The 20,628-nt window shown below is 44.3% G+C and overlaps 1 protein-coding gene across 1 annotated transcript; it reads left to right on the top strand.

Moving 5' to 3' along the window:
* The first annotated feature begins 3,606 nt into the window (after positions 1 to 3,606).
* On the top strand, positions 3,607 to 10,585 carry LOC102084506 (estradiol 17-beta-dehydrogenase 11). The gene is made up of 7 exons (XM_005498496.4): positions 3,607 to 4,332; positions 5,611 to 5,718; positions 6,355 to 6,486; positions 7,054 to 7,160; positions 8,267 to 8,404; positions 8,661 to 8,777; positions 9,902 to 10,585. Exons 1-7 carry the CDS (start codon positions 4,123 to 4,125, stop codon positions 9,987 to 9,989), a joined length of 900 nt encoding a protein of 299 aa, XP_005498553.2. The 5' UTR covers positions 3,607 to 4,122; the 3' UTR covers positions 9,990 to 10,585.
* The last annotated feature ends 10,043 nt before the right edge of the window (positions 10,586 to 20,628 follow it).

Raw genomic sequence — 20,628 nt, 5'->3', positions numbered from 1 at the left:
CTCTTCTGCCTAAGTGGCACGAAAATGGTTACACATTCAGGTAACAAGACATTCAGAGTGTGTTAAAGCACAAGTTGTCAGCTTGGGAAGTCTGGCTTCACAGTGCAAGATTCCTGGAGCTGAGAAAGGAAAAGAAAGTAGGAGTTCAAAATTCAGGGCATCAAAAAATGTTACAAGCCAATTAAAGCCTACTTAGACATGGTTTGTATTTAAATCCAAAGCTCAATTGTGTGTTTTGTGCTGGCCCAGCTTTTTTTTGAGCTGCACATTGCCTTCTTGCCAAAATGACAGTCTTATCACATACATAAGACACTTGGAGCCAGAGCACATCTGTTTGGCTTTTTCATTATGTTCATTTCCACCTATTTTTACCTAGTGAGGAGGTAAAGGTTCTAAATATACAGATGCTTCAAAAGCCCTATCAGAGAGAGTCCCACACTGGCCAAAATGATTGTTGTAAACTCTGGAGCCTAAAGGGTAATTCAGTACTTCACTTATCTGTGGGTATTTGATAGTTTTCTCTTGCATTGCTGGCAAACATTCTTAACTTTCCACCCAGCTTGACCTCTGCTGGTACACACCCTCCAAGTTTCTGCCATTTCATGGCTTGAACCCTTGCCCAAAGGAAGCCCTTTTTGTACAGTACAGTCCAATGAGTCCAAAGAAAAGTCCAAAGAACACCCCCAATATAGACATCCTGATGAGGAGATCCTCTTCTCAGACGAGGGAAGGACTGGCTCCAGTAAGACAAGAAGATTTGGTGTCTCCTGGCCTGCTATTCCCACCAGCCCTGAGCATCTCTCACATTCCGTTGACAACATTAAATTGGAAGACAAAAAATCCATCTAGGGGATGACAGACAGCACCTTCCCGCAGAGCCTGTTTCTCAGCACACTATCACCTAAGGAAGAGAGATCGTGTTCACTCCCACTTTGCCAGATCTCACCCAGCCTCTCAGAGCTCAGGGGAATCATGAGGAAACGCAACTTGTGCGCTACCCTGTACATGGCTGCAGTTCCTCTCTGTGTCTCCTATGGCTGCACATCTTCTGCTTGGCATAAATAAACAGACAGAAAAGCAAGGATTTAAACCATCTCCTGAACACCAGTGACAGAACAGAACCATCAAGCCTCCTGGACTCCTCAATCCCTTCCTAGGCACAATAGAATCTTATCCCAAAGTCTGGTCATTACAGGTGCCTAGCAGGAGCCTCTATGAGCAAGATTCATACAGCCACCTACAGCTAAACCTCAAATTTGTAGAGTGGTACCTTACATCCTGACTTAGGACTCTTTAGGAGGCAGGTTGGTGACTCTGGTCTTGTGTTCTGCCTCCCTCTGAGGTGTCTCTTGGAATCAGCACTTCTCTGCCCTCCCTGTCTCTTCCGTCTCAGCTACAGCACTGACAGGAGCCTGTGCCAGGAAAATGACAGCACTGCTGAGCCGTGTAATTAGGGCCTGGCCCAACCATTGACATGTTAATTAAGAACAGAACTCTGTTCCAAGAGAAAAGTAGTAAGTGCCTAGCTCTGAATCTCTCTGCTAAAGTTGACCCAGTCTCCCACAGACTAAATAATCAATGCTGCAGCCAAACCACCAGAACAAAAAAAAAAAAAAAAAAAAAAAAAAAAAGGAAAAAAAAGTCCCTTTCAATAACTCTAATCTTAACTGGAGACTGATTTTGGTCAGAGGACAGATATTCATACTACTTTCACTCTTCCCCAAGTGATTCAAAAAACAGCAAGTAAAATTATGAACATGATCTGGATATATCTAGGATTTCTAACCAACAAGCAAAGGAGTTAAGGTTATCAATCTTTTTCAAAATAAAATCACGCAGTTATATTATTACAGTTGGATGAACCATCTCAAACAAGTTTTCTCCAGTTTCCTGTAAGGATTCTTGTACTGCTGAAAGTCCTAGATACTCCATTACACACAAACAAGTCCAGGTGTGAGTTGTGCAATTTAGACTCAATTAGACAACAAGGGCCAAATTTATGTAGTCAATGCCTTTTTCCAAAAGAATTGAGGAAACTGAGCAGCAATAGTATAAGATGGAAGGAAGACAGAATAAGAGCCAACAGACAGCCAAAAGCTCACCTGTGGAGACCCATGAGTTGAAAGGACTTGTGCTCTTCAGCTTACCTTGACTGACCTGGAAGACGAAGGCAGGTGACAAAATCTGCTGACAACACACAGGTATTCAAACGAAGTCAGGACTTGGACTCACTGTGAAGAAAATTGCTCACAGAACCATAAGACTGAGCAACTGGGCAGGATTTGAGACAAAATTACAATAGAGAGTTCAGGGGACACTCATGGGGGCAGGGGTCCCTACCCTAGACTGACCCAAAGCAATTCCTGTTCTTGGGACACCTTGTACTTGGCTATCAAAACAAAGGTACTTTAGCCTGAACAGTCAAGGGTATTGCTCGCAGTTTTTAATGCGGCTTTATACACTCTCCATCTACAGGTCAAATTTACGCCATTATATTCAATAGTAAAAGGCAACTAAGTGCACACGTGGAGATACACGCTGTTTTTGCCATGATAGTTCACAGCCTTGTCTCCATCCAGGTGTTATCTGTGTTCTGAGGGTCATCCACACCTCTGCACACCTAAGGACCCAAACCAAAGCAAGCTCAGTATCACAAGAGGAAACAAGATGCAATCAAAAAGATTTTTTCCTTTCCCTGCAACACGTTCACCCTTACAGAGCTTCCAACAGTCCCTTCTGCCTCCTACATCACGACAACCCCAGCATGACAGCTTATTTCAGTCACACTTCTTCAGCTTCCATACAGCTGCAGTTACAGGCGCAGCACAAGAAGATGCCACAGGAGACAGAGCTCACCACAAAGCGCACAGCTTGTGGAGCTGCTTCTCCAATTCTGCTTTCTCCTCAGGGAATTTTTGCAAGGAGTTCAAGGCCTCCTCCTCAAACCTCTTGTTATTACTCCCCTTTGACTGGCCCTTAATATATTCTATGCACCAGCACCATACTCTGGACTAGATGAGCGATTTTATTGCCACTTCCATCCCTCTTCCACCTGCAGCAAACAACAACAGGAACATTCTTTGCTGCTTCTGGACACAAAAGGAGGAGAGGAACAGTGAGAGCCACACTCGCGCAGCCACGCTGCCAGTAACAGCTCCTTGGACAGCGATGTGCAGCATACGACCAACTGCAGCTGCACCAGTACTGGCCCAGAACACACAGGTAAGCGCTGCTACTGGAGCAGCACATACGTGCAGCCTGCAGCACCTCCCAGCCGCGCACCCAGCACCAGCATAAACCAACATGCAGCGAGTGCGGCGCTGGGCGGGCGGAGCAGCAGCCCGCTCACAGCTGCGGGCCCCTCCGAGCCCGGACACAGAACCGCCGGGGCCGCCCGAGTGAACCCGCCATCTGCCGGGCCTGACAAGCTCACATGTCATTGGACAAAGCGCCACCAATCGCGAGTGTCTCCAGCCCACCGGCTTTCCCTTCCCTTGGCCACGCCCCACCCGGATTCCCTCTCTCTCACTGGTGGCCGCGCCGCCGGGACGAGGGGCGGGGCGCGCGGCAGGGCGGACAGTTAACGGCCACAGACCCTCGTGCCCTACTCGCGGCCCGGCCTCGGCAACCGCGGCTCCGCGTTTCACGGAGCCCCGCACGGCGAGGGGAGCCGGGGCCGGGCCGGGCGGCGCGGGAAGGGCCGCGGCGAGGGGGCGGGGCCCGCAGGGGCCGTGGCCCCTGACTGACAGGACGATAGTGCGTGCTCAGGCTTGCGGGCGCCTCCTGTCGGGGGCGGCGCCTGAATTTCCCGCAAGGGCTGAGCCGCGCTTCACCCGTCATGAGTCCCGCCCTGGGCTCCCCGTGCTGGCCTCGCCCCGTGCAGGGTCCAGGGTACACTTCTGCCTTCTTGCCGATCCCCTTCCCTCGCCTGGAGCGGGGATCGGGACGGCGACACGAAAACCGCGGATTCCGTGTTACACCGGCTCCTGTCACGAGTTACACCCGGCTGCTGCTGCTGCTGCCGCTCAGGGGTGGAACAGGTCCGGCTGCTGGTAAATCAAGAGCCCACGTCCTTGTCAAGAGAGATCAGAGCTCAGGCAATCAAAGGACTTCAGAAAAACAATGAATCCGCTTCTGGAGCTTCTCCTCTTTTTGGGTCTGCTCATCTACTCTTACTTAGAGGCTTTTGTGAAGCTTTTTATTCCCGTGAAGAGAAAGTCTGTCAGTGGAGAGCTCGTTCTCATCACGGGTGCCGGCCATGGCGTGGGGAGAGCGACCGCCTTCGAGTTTGCCAAGCGCCAGAGCAGGCTGGTTCTGTGGGACATCAATAAGGTAATGGTACAATTTGTATCTTGACTCGCTCATCCCTGAGGCCACTGGGTTTGTAACAGTGCAAGAGAGGCTGCATATACAGTGTATCTGGGTCATCTCCTTCCACATTTGCTCACAGTCCGTTCTCTGAGTGTGAGTAGAAGGTTTTGCCCCACTTGCACTGGAGGACGTGGGTGTCTGGATCCCACAGTTACTCGGTGCTGATGAGCAAGGCAGAATGCACAGCACCTCAAAGAGTAGCTGCGGGAGGGAAACGGAGCGCTCAGCAATCTGCTGGTGGAACTGCTGCCTAAGGTTGCAGAAGGCGACACACTGAGACTAGAAGCCCATTGTTACAGAGAAGCTGGTTTGCCTTCTGCTCGCTGTCTCTCTTCCATCACATGTTATGCATACATCGCTGGAAGACGTGTCTCTTTACTGATACAGGTGGCCATCGTTGTTTTGTGCTGTGTGTGATCCGTGCTGCCCTGTGGCACAGTTACCCGCCTGGAGAGGTCCTTCATAAATGTTTACACCAGCCCAAACTCTCATTGCTAATAATTTGACTAGAGCTCTAAACGACCTTGGCAAGAAGAGGACGGACAGATCAAACTACTGTGTATAGGAGCAATTTGCCTTAGGGGGGCAGGGAGAGGCTGGACAGCAGTGCAAAAGAACGGTTTCTGGTTGAACAGATCAAAAACTGCAGAGGAGTTTATCATGTCATCCTGAGTGTGCAAACAAAAAACCTACCAATACCAATCCCTAAACAAACCAAGAAAAGCTTCATGTAAGGAGCTGTGCAAATAGGGAGGATATTGTGTAATAATTTCAGTGTCTCTTCATGCTACCCGTTGCAGCTAAGGCCAAGCTGTGGTGGGGCGTGAGGAGATTTGGCTCCTGTCTCTTGATGTGCAAGGGCTGCTGCCAAGCAGAGTGTTGTCCGTGTTCACTGGAATGGGGAAGAAAGTTTGGGCAAGCCCTAGCTTTGGTGCTGGGAAATGTATCGTAAGGGTGGGTAGAAGCAGACACTGAAATACGTGGCCGAGGGAGGGGGTTTTAGGCGTGGGCTTCCTGATGCAGCTTAGAAGAAAACTGTCTTGGCAAAGGCCTCGTTCCTGGGGCCACCAGCCTTAAGCAGCTGCTGGGGCTGAGTGGAGCTTCTGTTCTGTGCACATCAAATGCTTTTCTCCTAGGAAATCTCCAGTCTCTACCTTGTCTGCTGCAGTGCCCAAGTGGCAACACACAGGCAGGGTACAACAGTTATGCATATAAATCTTTCTTTTCTGCCTCCGACAGCATGGCCTTGAGGAGACGGCAGCAGAGTGTGAAAGGCTGGGAGCCACTGTGCAAACCTTCGTGGTGGACTGCAGCAAAAGGGAGGAAATCTACAGCACTGCAGAGAAGGTAGGGGAGCCGGAGCACACCCAAAGGCTTACCCAGAGGCGCTTGAGTTTCAGAGAGGTCAGGAAAACAAGAGAAGTGGTATTGTACACAAATCATGCCAGCCCTTGGAATCCTCCCTCACTTTTTGCTGCTTTCAGGACAGAGCAGAAAGTGGCACTTCTGATACCACAGCCACTCTCATCATCTTTTGAAAAGCTCTGGCATATCACACCCCTTTGCCAAGTTGGCTCTTTAGAATTCCAACCCCCAAGGAACTTCTGCCTCTTATTTTCCCAAACAGCACACAGACAACACTGAGGACAGTAGAAACCTTTTATTGTAAAGAATGTGGTTCAGCTCCCTCAAAACAGCCTGTATGTCCAGAGTCCCAATAGTCACTACACAGAGCATACTGTGTCTGTGAGTGATGTGTGGAAGGCTATAAATACTGACTGTAATTAGCGAAAAGCATCAGATCTACACCAGATTTCCCAATACCACCGCACAGTTCCTATCACAGCTGGAAATGTGGCACCATCTTCCTCTCCCTAAAGAAACAACATTAAGAATGCAATTAATTGTCACTCATCTTCCACAGCCTTGCATTGTTTGGGTAACGAATGACACACACCTTTCTGGGTTTCTTCTGTCCTGAAGGTGAAAAAGGACATAGGGGACGTCTCCATCCTGGTGAATAACGCTGGTGTGATTACATGTGCTGACCTGCTCTCAACTCAGGACCACCAGATTGAAAGAATGTTTGAGGTCAACATTCTTGCTCACATGTGGGTAAGGTCCACCACCATCTTCATGCCTATGTTCTTTGGGCAATGTTGCTGAGGAGGCATATTTAGACTAACAACTATTTTCAGCTACCAGTGAATTAGAAAAGCATCTTTCTGATGTGTGTAGCTGGGGTACAGAGGTACCCAGTGAGACTGACTGTTGGGAAACTTGATTAACCTCTTACTGATCTGAGCCTGGCACAGTTTTAAGCCTTTCTTTTCTTTGCATGAGCTTACCTGTGACAGCCTCATCTGTAGCTTGGGTTGGTCTCAGTCACAGATGTATCAGGGCTCTTCTTTCAGCTGTTAAGGGCATGCTGTTTGTGGCAGAACAAGAGAGATGCTGCAGATTGATGAGCCTTTTCTTGTATGTGCTGGGGTGAAACACTGGCGGCCTTGTCGCTGACACCTGAACCCTAAAAAAGCAGCGTAGGAGAATCTGAGGTACTGTGCAGCACATAGCATTAGTGACAGCATTAATCAATTAACAACTGTTGGGGTCATCATTGAATATGCCTAATATCCCTTTCCCCCACCTCATTTCTGCCTCTTGGTTGAAATGACTTTCAAGACCACAAGAGCTTTCCTGCCAGCCATGATGAAAAACAACCATGGTCACATTGTCACGGTGGCTTCGGCAGCAGGTCATTTTGTGTTGTCTTTCATGGTGACTTATTGGTAAGTGATTTTCACATCGACTCTCTTTATTTTCATTTGTGACTACTCTATCAGCCAGTGCAAAGTAACTGAAATAATCATCCCACTGAACATGGTACGCCCAAAAGATGGTGCTTTGGAGGAAAAAACCACAACAACCAGGACTTAAGGATGCCTGGAGGTTCCCACCAATTTGCTTATTAGCACTGACTGAATCAGGAGCAATACTTGTATGAAGGAATAGGAATGTGACACATCAACTAAGAAAAGCTGCTATTTTTTTTCTGTCTCTCACTGATCCAGACTTTTGCTTCACAAAAAAAAGGTATCCTCTTCCCTTCTCCTTCTTAGAAAGTAGATCTGGTGTGAGGTGGTGTCGTGTCGTCAAGTAAACTCCCAATGGGTAGCTTTGATCTTTCTACCATTGTAACGATGACTGCAGTGTATAGAAATACTTCTAATATCATGAGATAAAACTGATTTTTGATTATAAACTTACCTTTCTGAAGGTAAAAACATGATAATACTTCCTGTGTTATGTGAGCACTCTGACTGATACACCTGAGAGGTCGATGCGTTGCCTATTTCTACTAGAAGCCCTTGAAACACACCTAGAAAAATCACAGTCCACGAACAGAGAAACTATGGGACTGCATATTGTCCTGCAACAGATCTAGCCCCTATGACAGCAGCTCCATGCAGAGCAATCTTCCCATGGGTACGCCTGTTCGTAGACAGTTGTTCATTGCTGCAATATGAGAACTCCCGAGCCAAGGATTTTACCTGGATTACATTGTCCATATCAAGAGCAGTCAATAAACTGATTCAATAGTTTTATGTTCTTTTGGAGTTGATTTATACTCTTGGCCTGCACCAGTTTCCGTGGCATTAACTTCCTCAATTTTGCATGGATAATGCTCCTCTATTTCAAAACTCACCTGTGAGTGTCACAAGATGCTCCCACGTTGTGCAAGAAACCATATTAGAATCACTCCCTGCCCTCTCTCAGCTAGGTTACGTTTTTTCCCCTCCCAGTCAGTGCTGTGTGATTTTTTTAGATGATCTCCACTTGTAGAAAGTTAGAAATAGTATTCCTGTCTTCTCATATGTGCTTTTGCTCCCTGCAGCTCAAGCAAGTTTGCTGCAGTGGGATTTCATAAAGCTCTGACAGAGGAGCTGTCTACCCTGGGAAAGGATGGAATAAAAACCACATGTCTTTGCCCGGTGTTCATAAACACAGGATTTGTCAAAAACCCCACCACAAGGTAACTATCCAAACTGTTTCTTACTTTTCTTCATTGCATCTGGGCATCACAGATTAGCCCCAGGTTTACGGCTTGTATTCCCACTGACTATATGAAAAAGGCACATAGAGTTGGCTACAGAAAATCAGTGTCATTTCACCCACATCATAGTTGCATTTGAACTACTTAAGTTTGTGTGTATGTGAAACATCCTACATCAGGTAATACCACTCCCATTTTACCACTGCAGCTCTTACAGATGTGCTTTCCTTTACAGGCTTGGAAGGATTTTGGAAATTGAAGAAGTTGTAGAGGCCCTGATGGAAGGAATACTGACCAACCAGAAAATGGTTTTTGTTCCATCATATCAAGGCATTGGTTTACTTCTTGAAAGGTAAGTAGAAAAAAGAAAACAAATAAACACCACCACACACTGAACACCGCATATATCAAAGATAACATGCTGAGTGTACAACTATCAAATATGTAACATCTGATTCTAGATTAAGTTGTATTTTAGAACACATAACAAGGTAATCAAACACCCCAGTCATTCTTTCTAATGGCAGCAGTAGACATCATACACAGAAAGATTTTTTTGAGTCCTCTTGTAGGTTGTTGTGATCCACTTTCTGCAGCTCAGTGGAGAACTCAACCACTCTACAGGGTGACAGGGAGGGAGAGGGAGAACAAGAAAACACTTGTTTTGCACAGCTGGCCATTTCTCTTGGGCTTGCAAAAACATCTTCTCTGAGCCAGCAGCCCCAGTGTAGCTCCAGAAAGAGCTGAGGACCTGCTGCTTGTTCGTGTTGGTTTCTTCATGTCAGCACCAAAGATTGAATTCACAGTGGCTGGGCAAAGTTACTTCAGAAGGGCTACACTGCTTCTCTCTGCCATGTAAAGCAAAATCGGTCTTCTCACATGTCTTTAATATCCAGTGTAGCTGCTCTGCTGAGGAGGCATTTTCACCAGAGCTCAGATTCCAAACGTGGAATTCACATCAGAACAACTAAATTAGGTTCTCAGTTAAGTTCTACAGCACTTCATGAAACTCTTAGTAATATCTTGTTTGTGTAAGCCAGCAAACTTGGGTCTAACCCCAAATTTATTTTAATGAGACGGTGCAAAGGTGTTTGTTTTTATTTGTTTTTTCCCTCAAATTCCCCAAATTAACCAGAGATGTTTTTGAAGGCAAAGAGAAAGCAAATGAACACACCTCTGTTCAATATTAAAACGTCCTGGATCCTGCAGCAATATTGCAACCTAACTCATGTCCAGTACATACCTGTCCTGGAATTGTCATAAAAGGACATGGGTGAGATTGAAGTTAAAATTAGTCAGAGATTGATGCAGGTCACATATTCTTTTGAAATAACACCTGGTTTAAGTCTTGGTCTCAGTCTGTGTGTGTGCACGCTTCTGCTTCCAGACCAGCTCCTCTCTCACCTGCAGTGCCACTTTTTCCCATAATTTAAATTTCTTATCCCACATGTACTTTCACATTATTTTCTCTTCCAGGTTGTTTCCAGAACGTGCCCTGAAGGCTCTGATGAAGATGACCAAAATCAAGTTTGATGCAGTTGTTGGGCAGAGAAGCACTCAGTGAAAAGCAAAAATTGATTCACATTTCCTAGTGGCACAAGCAAAAATAGAGCATATACTGAGCATAGTTCAGCTGGCTTTATTGCAGGACTGAGACAGATGCTTCCAGGTCACCATTTCCAAGCACACCTAAGGGTTTATCCCATACCTGCAGCAGGGACATACCTGTGTAACATGGAGCATTAACAAAGCAGAGATGCAGCTCTAGAAGCCTAAAGTGCTGCTTTGGCTGTACATCACACTGGCTTTACCTCCTAGTGCTGAGGCAGACAGGAACTCCCACAAAGCCCGTCTTTGGGACAGCACAGCTGCTTACCTGAGTGCAAAGGGTTTGCCTGAGAATATGTTAATCTGGACTCATCCCTGAGCTGAAGTATCTTGCAAGAAGCGCAACTCATAGAGAAGGTGGGTGGCCTGTTTCACCTTAATTTAAATTTAAAATATGCTCTAATGATCACTGAATATCATGTGTCTTTGTAGTGATTGCTTGAAATAATACAGCCTTTTATGTTATGCAATACCTATTTACACCAGTTATCAGTTATGCATTAGCACCACCAACATGCCTTATTCTGAATAAATACAGTTCTCTAACCCAAAGTTGTCTCTTGGCAGTGAAAGTCATAACCAGGTCTTAGTGGTGCATTTAAGGTACAGTATCAAGTAATACACCCTTTCCCTGTACCATTTCTCACATTTCTTGTCTGCGATTCCCAGACACCTTTAAAACACCTTCATGCGAAAACAGCATAATTGCTGGTTCACCTCCTGCATTTCATGAATGCTAGAAAATATTATTTGTTTCATGAGAACACACACCAAGTTGGCATATTTTTCTCCTTACAAGGCAAATAATCCAACTTAATGAAAATTCTGCAGCCTGTCTGCTTCTGTATTCGTAAGTCAGACTCGTTTATTAAAGAAAAGAGCAAGGTTAAACTGAGCCAGGAAAGCCTTCATTCACATGTGGCAGGCAAGATTAAGTTGAAGTCCACAGACATTCTGCACCTGTGTACAACACAAAAGGCCAGAACGGGGGAGCTGGAAACTCCTGAATCTGTCTCCATCTCAGCTAATTAACACATTAATCACAGGACAAACGTACAACCATACAGACATCAGTGACACATGTGTCTCCACATATCAATTTTCCTTCTGTATCTTCAAACACATATGCACCAGACTATATTCTGCTCCTCTGAAACACTGTCATGCTGCCTGGAGAAGAGGCTGCAGCAACAACATCCCTGTGTGCTCCTGGGCTTTACCTTCCCACCTCTGCTCTGCCCCTTCCAGGTGCAGGGGAGCAGCAGAGCAGGAATGCTCAGCAGGAGGAGGCATACCAGGTGCTATGGGTGTCAGCAAGGCAGGTATTGCACCAATGGGGCTGCACCACCGCTCCTGAGTGAGGATGGCAGAGCAGGTACCACAATGGTGGCTGAGTCTGCAGAAATGAGATGAGTCCCAGCTCACACCAGGAAAGCCATCCCAGGATCAGCAAGGTACAGGGCCAGGCATGGCACCCAACAGCTCAGCCCATGCAAGGCCAGGGCTTAAATCTGGGTGCCAGGGCAGAGGGTGCAGAGGGGAAGGCTCCAGATGAGTCTTCTCACAGCTCCTCACCACAAGTGAGCTGCCTGCTCTAATGGGACACACCTCAACCAGGAGGTTAAACCCCCAAAGGTCTTTGGCCTGTGGTACAGGAGAACAGTACCTGATGAAACACAGGTCAAAGACCTCTGCAGAGCACGGACCACCTTTGGCCTATGTGCACAAGTCCCACCCGTACCAGGCGTGTCTGGCTTGCAGCCACTCAAGAGTGGCCTGAACACGTGGCCATCTTTGGCACAGCTAGAAATGGGTGGCTTCCAGCTGAACCCATCCTGCTCACTTGAGTATTTCATGTTATTGGGGAAACTGAGATTCTTCAATAAAGGGAGAGCACTCATCATCCAGCTCTGCTCGCTCTTATGTGGCAGCACATATAAGTTTGTGCTGCCAACAGCCTAAATGGCACAAAAATAGTTTCCTTTTTACTCATGTAACATTAATGTAATGAGACATTCGGGGTGTGTTAAAGCACAAGTTGTCAGCTTGGGAAGTTTGGCTTCACAGTGCAAGATTCCTGGAGCTGAGAAAGGAAAATAAAGAAGGGGTTTGAAAAATCCAGGGTGAAAAAAAATAATAATAATAAAAATAAACGTTACAAGCCAGTTAAAGAATATTTAGACATGGATTGTATTTAAAACCAAGACCCTTCAAACCCCAGAATATCTGAGAAGCATGTTTTGAATCCCGAAGGATAAAGGAGGCCAGTTTGCATGTCTGTTCCATGAATTTTGTAAATCTGTTTTCCCTGCCTCAGAGGCATCACTCAAATCTGAGAACCATGATTTAATATCTTGTGTCTAATGTGAAGTAAGTTCTTTGTTTTGTGCTGCTCCAGCTTTTATTTAGGCTACATATTCAGCTCTTGCTAAGAGGGCAGACTTGAGAGCCACTTGCTCTTCCCCATATTGCCCAAGACTTTAAGTCGTCTGCTTGGCATAAATAAACAGACAGAAAAGCAAGGATTTAAACCTTCATCTCCTAAACACCAGTGTCAGAACTGAACCATTAAACCTCTTGGACTCTTTAATCTCTTCCTGGCCACAAGAGAAACTTATCCCAAAGTCTGGTCATTACAGGTGCCTAGCAGGAGCCTCTATGAGTGAGACTCATACAGCTGCTGTCGAGGGTTTAGATTGCGGGGTGACCATAAAACCCTGGCAGATGTATTGTTAGCCTCCTCCCCCCCACCCCCTTCCCCCTTTTGCCCCTCCCTCTCCCCCCTTCCCACTCAGGACAGGCGATTGGGAGGAAAGGAAGGACAGAGAGAAGAGATTTGGAAAAATTAAAAATGTTTTACTAATGCTACTAATAAGAACAGAGAAAATAATACAAAAGATACAAAACCAATCTTGAAAGTCTCAGCAACTGCAGAGCCAGCACCCAAAGTCCTGGACTAGGCTCTGCAGCCAGCCGGAGCTGGATTCAGTCTCTCACTAGACCTCAGTTCGCAGGGATGACTAGCAAGGTCCTCTCCTAATGTCAGCCATAAGCAGAAGGGAAAAAGAAGGAAAAAGGGACGAGATCCTCGTGATCTCCCACTTTTATATGAAGTATTCACGTGAATGGGATGTTATACACAGTTGGTCAGTTTCTTGGTCACCTGTTCCCGTTGCCCCTCTCGGGAGATGTCCACCCATGCTTATCAATAGCTTTGCATTCCATTGCTATGTTTACCAAACATGTATCTGGTTTTCCAGGAAAATGCAGCTAATATGAAGGCTTTAGCTGACAGGCAAAATTCACTAAAAGAGAAACTTGGCTTTTAACAAAACCAGGACAGCCGCCTTCAGCTAAACCCCAAATCTAAAGAGTTGTACCTCACACCCTGGCTTAGGACTCTTTAGGAGGCAGGTTGGTGACTCGTCTCATGTTCTGCTTCCCTCTGAGGTGTCTCTTGGAATCAGCACTTCTCTGCCCTCCGTGCCTCTCCCATCTCAGCTACAGCACTGTCTGGAGCCTGTGCCAGGAAAATGACAGCACTGCTGAACTATGTAATTAGGGCCTGGCCCAACCATTGATGTGTTAATTAAGCACAAAACAAAGTTCCAAGAGAAAAGCAAGAAGTGCTTAGCTCTGAATCTCTCTGCTGGATTGACCCAGTCTCCCGCAGACAAGATGAGTAACTGCAGCCGAATGACCAGGACACTGGCTAAAGGTCTGTGGAGCTCCTTCCCCAGCTCCTGCAGCTGTTTCACTTTCAGAAGCACAGGGGTGTGAGAACCCCGGGGAGTTTATGTTTATGTGTTCTTTGAATTGCTGCACCCAGCATGCAGATGCTACTGGCTTGTGTACACTGCTAGCTGACAGAGGCTCTGTTCCCCAGTATGGCAATAAAGAAAGAAAACTGTATCACAAATCCTATAGCTGTATTTGTAAGCTACGTGAGCCAGACACCACACTCATGCACTGTTCTGCAGGCATCCATACTGACGAAGTGTTAGCAGGCTTCCTGGCATAGCTCTGGCCTGTAACTGTGTCTGGCAGCAGATGCTCTGACACTGTGCGGGGACAGCATGTCTCCAGGTGTTGCTGGGCAGGCAGTGTGGGTGAGACCATCTGTTGTGCAAGAGAAGTAGAAGTTTTCAGATGTGGAAGCCTTCCAAGGACACCATCCAAATCAACAAAGGAGCAGCTGTGATATTTTCTTTTTGACCACTATACATGCAGACCTGACTGGTCTGAAATTTGAGAGGCTGATTATCAGAGGAAAGATCCACATTTAACAACAATATTTAGCAACAGTACTTAGTAGTCATAATTACTGTCTTCATTGTGATAAGTAACATTTTCAGAAGTCTCTAGGTGGCTTCAGCTCATCTCAGTCACATCAAGTCTTAATGAATTTCTAATAGCATGGACTAAAGATCCCCACACCACTGCAGCCTAATCTGTCTCTAGCAAAGTCTAAGAATACTTATTTGGAGAATGGCTCTGCTGCATTTTTCCAAAGTCCTTGAATTGTACTCAAAATGTTAGAAGAATCATCCCAAATTGTGTTTCTTGTCACAAACCTAGGCCACTTAAAAGTGAAAATCATGGCTGTATATTCTATCGCCTCTGTCTCCTAACACTGAGACAGCACTGAGGCCCCAGCCTCACGACTGGGGCAATACCTGTATTTTAATGCTTGCAGGTAATGCCAGTATGCATACAATAATATAATAATATGCAATTTTAGGCAGCATTTCTAAATGCACAGAACTTCCTGAACCAACAGTTCAATGAAAAGGTTTTGCCCTTTTTTTTTTTTTTTTTTTTTTTTACAACTGCTCCTCTGTAATTAAGCATCTGATATCACTGGCTGTTCACAGGGTTGCAAAATGTTTGCCAAATTCCATTCTGAAACAAATTTTTGGTACCTCAAACCTTTCAGATTCTTTCACTCTACATTTGGCATCTGGCTCTTTTCCAAGCACATCTCTTGGTTTTTGTACCTGCACAGTATGAGCTCACCACTAAGCAGCCCACAGTCTTAGCACAGAACTTCTATTAGACTATGAGTAAGGCTACATTTATCCAACAAGCCAGGTGTTAGCAGGAGTAAACATGCTCTCATGCAAACTATTTCCCCTCTATGTTATCAGCTTATTAATGTTCACAGCTGGTAGCTGAGTGTTTTCCAAAATGTCACAATCAAAATGTTTTTCAAGAAATGTTCTAGTTAAACAGATACTGCAACAGGAAGATATGCTCATTGCTCAAAAATAATCCAGTGACAAGAGTGCTTGTGTTTTTAGATATTCCACTCACGTTTACTATTGCCTACCAGCTTGCTAATGACAAGGTAATCTCCAATGGAAAAAAAAACTAAACAAACAAAACCACACCAGACAAACAACAACAAAACAACAACAAAAAACCCCACAGCACAAAACCAACACTCAACAGGAACTTGCATCAATCTTTCAATGACCATATAGCTTTGATGATGAAATGCTGCTGACCTGGAATATAGTACATAAGAAGTTCTTTGAGCCTTATAGTACTGACATCTGCACTCTAAAAGAGGTGAAAATTTGAAGATCGTATAATACACCTAACTGTTTTTAATATGGCGCAGATATTGTCAGTGTTACCTTCTCAGCTAAACACTATGCTCACGTGGCACATTTCCACTTCCATCCTCCTCTCTCTCTGACATAAAATAATATCGAGAGCCCTTTTAAACACAAGCACAATTCCAAGGGGATTTTAATTAGCTTGTCTAGTGAAGGCTACATGATGATCTACAGCAAGCAAAGTAATATAGGACAAAAAAAAAAAAAAAAAGATAAAACATTTTAGATGAATTTATTATTTCCTTAGAAGTACCCTTTTAAGTCACTCAGAGCTACATGTCAGTTCCTGTGAATTTAATGAATACTTTCAGGCAAAAAAATGTGTGAAACATTTTGGGGAAGATAAATTGAGTCAAGTTCAATTTTACAGGAGAAAACCAAATACAAACTTTTTTTTTTTATTAATGCATCAAAAGAAAATATGTGATTTCCATGGCTCTGGTATGAAAAAGAAAAACTTTACTCTGGGATATGATGCAGATCCTGCTTCACGAAGGCTCTGCATTTTATACATACAGGCTGTTACATGGCAAGCTTCCCTTGGGCCACACAGCTAACATTGGCCACAGGGTACCTCCAGATCTCACTGTGCTGGTTTAAAATTACACATTTGCTAACTGTGTCTTATTTTAGGAAGTTTAAATGAGTACAAATGCCATAAGAATATTCTACTAAGCATGAGCTAAACTTTATTCCTCACAAGGAAAAAGAACATACGAGCAAAACCAATCACACTAATTAATGGAGGCACAATCACAGCTAAACCAGCTAGGTTGCTCCCAAGATTCAAGTGAGTATCTCTGCACAGGACTACAGAGATACTTTGGAAAGAATACTCACTTTATATCTGTTAACTGTGCTGAAACCCCCAGATGCAACATCAGGAATGAGTGGCTGAGGATAATTTAAAATGCAACACCTTATGGAAGTAGTTTATACTCCCTGTTTATAAGTTCATTTTCTATATAAAGAATTCATGACCCACAAGAGTTATTTTGTGCTTAATCTCTAGGGTTAATCAGTAATCGATTTAGGGGCAGGAGCCACTGTAGCTCACTTGACACTTTCTCTTCTCAGGAACAAGGAACAGATAAAAATGAAGGAATGGCAGCATGTGCCAAACAGAGGTGTATTCTCCTTCAGCAGGATGACATAAGTCCACATATACCCCAGGACTATCTATAAGAAAACAGCAGCACAGATTTTTCAGAAAGTTATTTTTAAACCCACAGATTGTTCAAATCTTGCCCTGTCACACACGACACAGTCTTTACATCTGCAGCCTCAAAAGTCATGAACCTTAGGACAGTCCATACACAGTTACATTGAGCACAGTTCTCAAGTTCCTAAACACATAATATGAGTCCTAGGCAACCAAATCCTAAAGCATAATCCTCAAAACCATAAAAGCAGTTTTAGATAATGCCTGTGCTGTGCAACACCACTCTATCTCAGTGCTCATTCAAATGCACTGAGAAAGAGATACTTTGCATACACAGTCCCATGCTTATCTGCTATCTTGGATCACAGCAGCGGTCCAGCTGCCTTAGTGCAACTCTGTAGTAATGTGTTTGGGAAAGGGATTATTCTTCATTCAGCAGCTAACTCGAGGATCTCTGGATGATGACGCAGTGCAAATTTATACTCTGTGCATGACACCTTCTTGGCAAGATATAATACAAATACCTCGCGTTTGGTCTCTATCTGTAGCCTCCTCAAGGTAGGTTTTTATGCTCCTGTGGGATCTCACCCTGGATACATATCTGGCACACACACAGATTTAGCTGAGCTTAGCACACAAAGGCACGGTCACTCAACATGCCAAAATTCTTTTCACCCAGGCTAATGTCCTGTCTCTGAGCTGTCAGGTCATCATTTCTCTTTTGTACCAAGTGAACTTCTTTTTTCCCCCTGAAGAATAACATTGACAAATAATCAGATATTTAAGCTTTCACAGCTGGTTCTTTAGTAATATATCTGATGCCTTTTTGTTGTGGTGGGTTTTTTTGTTTGTTTTGTTTGCTTGTTTTTGTTTTTTACATTTGTTTTGTTTTTTGTTTTTGTTACTATTATGGAATAAGCAATAAATTTAAATTAGTTTTTCAGAGGGCAATCCTGTTCTCAAAGCATCTCTGCTTGATAAAAAAGTCTCTATCACTTAGCTGACTGGGCACAGTTGGAAACTATTTCTTATTTTGTAAACATTAACCCTGGATAGAAGATGTATTAAAATTAGGCAGCAAAAAAGATACATGACAATAAAGGCCAGTTTTAAGAATCTATGTTTTAATTTTTTGTGTTTCTCATTTAATAAGTCAGCCTTTACAGCAAGGAGGTAAAGTTTTAAGGTCTTACAGATCCCTTAAAGCCAACCAATCAAGTAGCTTAACAACCACCCTGGCTTTATTCTTTTGTTGCAGGTTATTTTAAATGATCATTATTCTGCTACAAACTTTCCCATTCAACAGGCTCTATGCTGCCTAACTTCAGATACAATTCAAAGCCTGGGAGTCTGAAGTCCCTTTCACTACTAATATGCATCATAGAACACAGGCTGGTCTTTTGTGTTCTTGAATTATTGTTGCAAAGCTAAGGAGATGGCTGAATAAACTTAACTAAAGATATTAGGATATGAATCAGATTTCCATTTCCTAAAATGTAATTTCTGACCAGTGTAATGATATAAATATTAACTGCATTTTCTAGAAGATGTTTTCTTATTCTACAATTGCTAACCCAATGAGCCAGTATAGCTTTAAATTCAAGTCTTTAAGAGAACCAAACCACATAACTTATTTTATGTTTACTAACAGAACAGAGGAAGAACATTTCCCAGAATACACTGCAGTCACAGTGAATCGCCAGAAATCCAGCCTCAATTCAGGAAAAGGTAGCCTCTTCCTGTCATTAGAGATTATACATTACACATGTAAATCACTACTTGCAAAGACTTAGTAGATATACGTATCTGAGGGCAGGAGGGGTTTGGTTGTGCTGAAACCCCCAGCAGCAGCAAAACTGTACAACAGCACCTTTGTGGGTTGAAAGCCTGATGAAACTATTACTGAAATCAATGGGAGCCTTTTCAGTGATTTCCAGGGACCTTGGATGAGAGCCACAATACATTACAAGCAGTATCACGACTCTCAAAACCAGAAATAAGAGCACAAATGCATTAGTGTCTCATTTAGAATAGCAGTCTGCCCACTGATTCCTCCTACTTCCTCACAGAACAGAGCAACCAGCTTGCTCCAACCCCTGGTGCTTGTGTCAGGAAGATGGGATGTAAAATTTCCTGTATCTTCTTAAGTGTCGAGGTTCCATCTTGAAGAGAATCCGTCTAGGGAAGTATAGGAGCTTCCAGGCAAAGGGAAATGTGCTGTGAAGAAGTCAGACATACGATGTACAAGCAATGAGTCCAACAAAGAATCAAAGTGCATGCTGCAATAGAAAATAAGGAGAAAACTGCAAAATGTAAAGGCCTGACAAAGTTGTTCCCATCAGATCATTGGCTGTATGCCTGTGGTTCTGGAGGCCTGCTGGCTAGCCCCATTCTTAATCCTCTGACCAGGGGCTCTGCCTACATGGGTCAATCTGTCCCACCACAGTCTTCTGGAAACTGCTCATGGTCAGTAGCATCTCTGCCAGGTACATACAGGTTAGTGCCCTTCAAACACATGGATGGATTTGGGGAGGATTGCTAGTTTTTTTGTATTCAGAAAATATAGCCACTAAGGCATTGCCGAGTTGGAATTTTCTGAAATGTGTTTATGCAAAACCTGCAATGTTTTGGATTGATCCTAAGTAGCATGCTCTGGACAGTTCAGCACATCAGATAATCACTTCAGCTGTTTGCTACCCAGTTTTCACCATCTTGGACATCTGTGAAATACATGACAGGGTGGGGGTGGCAGGAATAACAACCATAAACCGCAATATACTTTAGATAACAAATATTATGCCAATTTCCCCATGGATAGTGTTCTGGTTCTTTCTCAAATAGGCCAGCTCAAATAGCAGTGTTATTCAGTTGTAGATTTTTGTACGCAGTGTATGTGCATTGCATGTGGAACTGTAAACCTCCAGCCACTCATTCTCAGATAAGCATGGATTTATAAAACTCCTGCTTTTCCTGTGTTGCATTCAAGAAAAAAAAAGGAAATCCTAGAATTATTATGCAGCTCTATAGACGCAAACTTGGCATCCAGCACAAGAATCCAGCTTTCCATTCTGTGGTATGCAACTGGAAAAACTACAGAGCTATTGAGCTGCGTGCCTGGAGGCGGAGGACATTTTCAGTTGGCTGGCTGTGCTTGCTTTTGTGCAAGGCAGATATTTAAGAAGACTCCATATTTCTCAGGGCATGTATTTCTTTAATAAGGTTTTTATTCAGTTCTAACAGCCAACAGAACCAAGGCTTACCTGTATTGTTCCACAGGCAGAGTCACTAGAAACCAAGAGACTGAAACAAACATGGGGGAAACAGCAAGCCAACAGACTTACTTTTGCTGTGAAACTGTCCTGGGATGGATGCCTACCCCATGCTCCAGCAGCACTCTCGTGCCTTTACTCATGTGCAAGTTGTGTTTTGTTTAAAACTGATCTGGAAAACATTTTTCACAAGAAAATCACTCTCTGTTGGAAATAGTCAAAGTAAGACTAGCAGGAAAAGTAACTATCCTCAAATGCTACTTGATAAGCAAGTGAAGCTGACATAGAAGGATTAACCGCCCTCTGCGGCCACCAGCTCTTGACGACTTCTGGGGTTCTCCTCTGCCTGAGAAGATAAAGGAAAGTGTGCCCAGAGCATCCCTGCATCACAGCCTGCCCTCGGAGCTGCAGCAGCTGCTTTGCACCATCAGCACCAACCACCTGAGCTAAAATAACTCTGCTGGCCCACTGTTAAATAGTGACAGAGTGCACGTTTCAGTTTTTACTGAGAAGCTCGGCTTCTCCCCTTTTTCTTCTAGCACA

Source organism: Columba livia, chromosome 4 (assembly GCF_036013475.1).
Source record: "Columba livia isolate bColLiv1 breed racing homer chromosome 4, bColLiv1.pat.W.v2, whole genome shotgun sequence".
Classification (NCBI taxonomy): domain Eukaryota; kingdom Metazoa; phylum Chordata; class Aves; order Columbiformes; family Columbidae; genus Columba; species Columba livia.
Note: the sequence above shows the minus strand (reverse complement) of the source record. Positions and strands in the feature narration are given on the sequence as shown.

Excerpts from the sequence above, each read along its gene's own strand:
- LOC102084506 (XM_005498496.4), top strand. The coding sequence starts at position 4,123 with ATGAATCCGCTTCTGGAGCTTCTCCTCTTTTTGGGTCTGCTCATCTAC. Across the intron at positions 5,719-6,354 it reads TCTACAGCACTGCAGAGAAG|GTGAAAAAGGACATAGGGGA; the intron begins GTAGGGGAGCCG and ends TCTGTCCTGAAG. Across the intron at positions 8,778-9,901 it reads ATTGGTTTACTTCTTGAAAG|GTTGTTTCCAGAACGTGCCC; the intron begins GTAAGTAGAAAA and ends TTTCTCTTCCAG.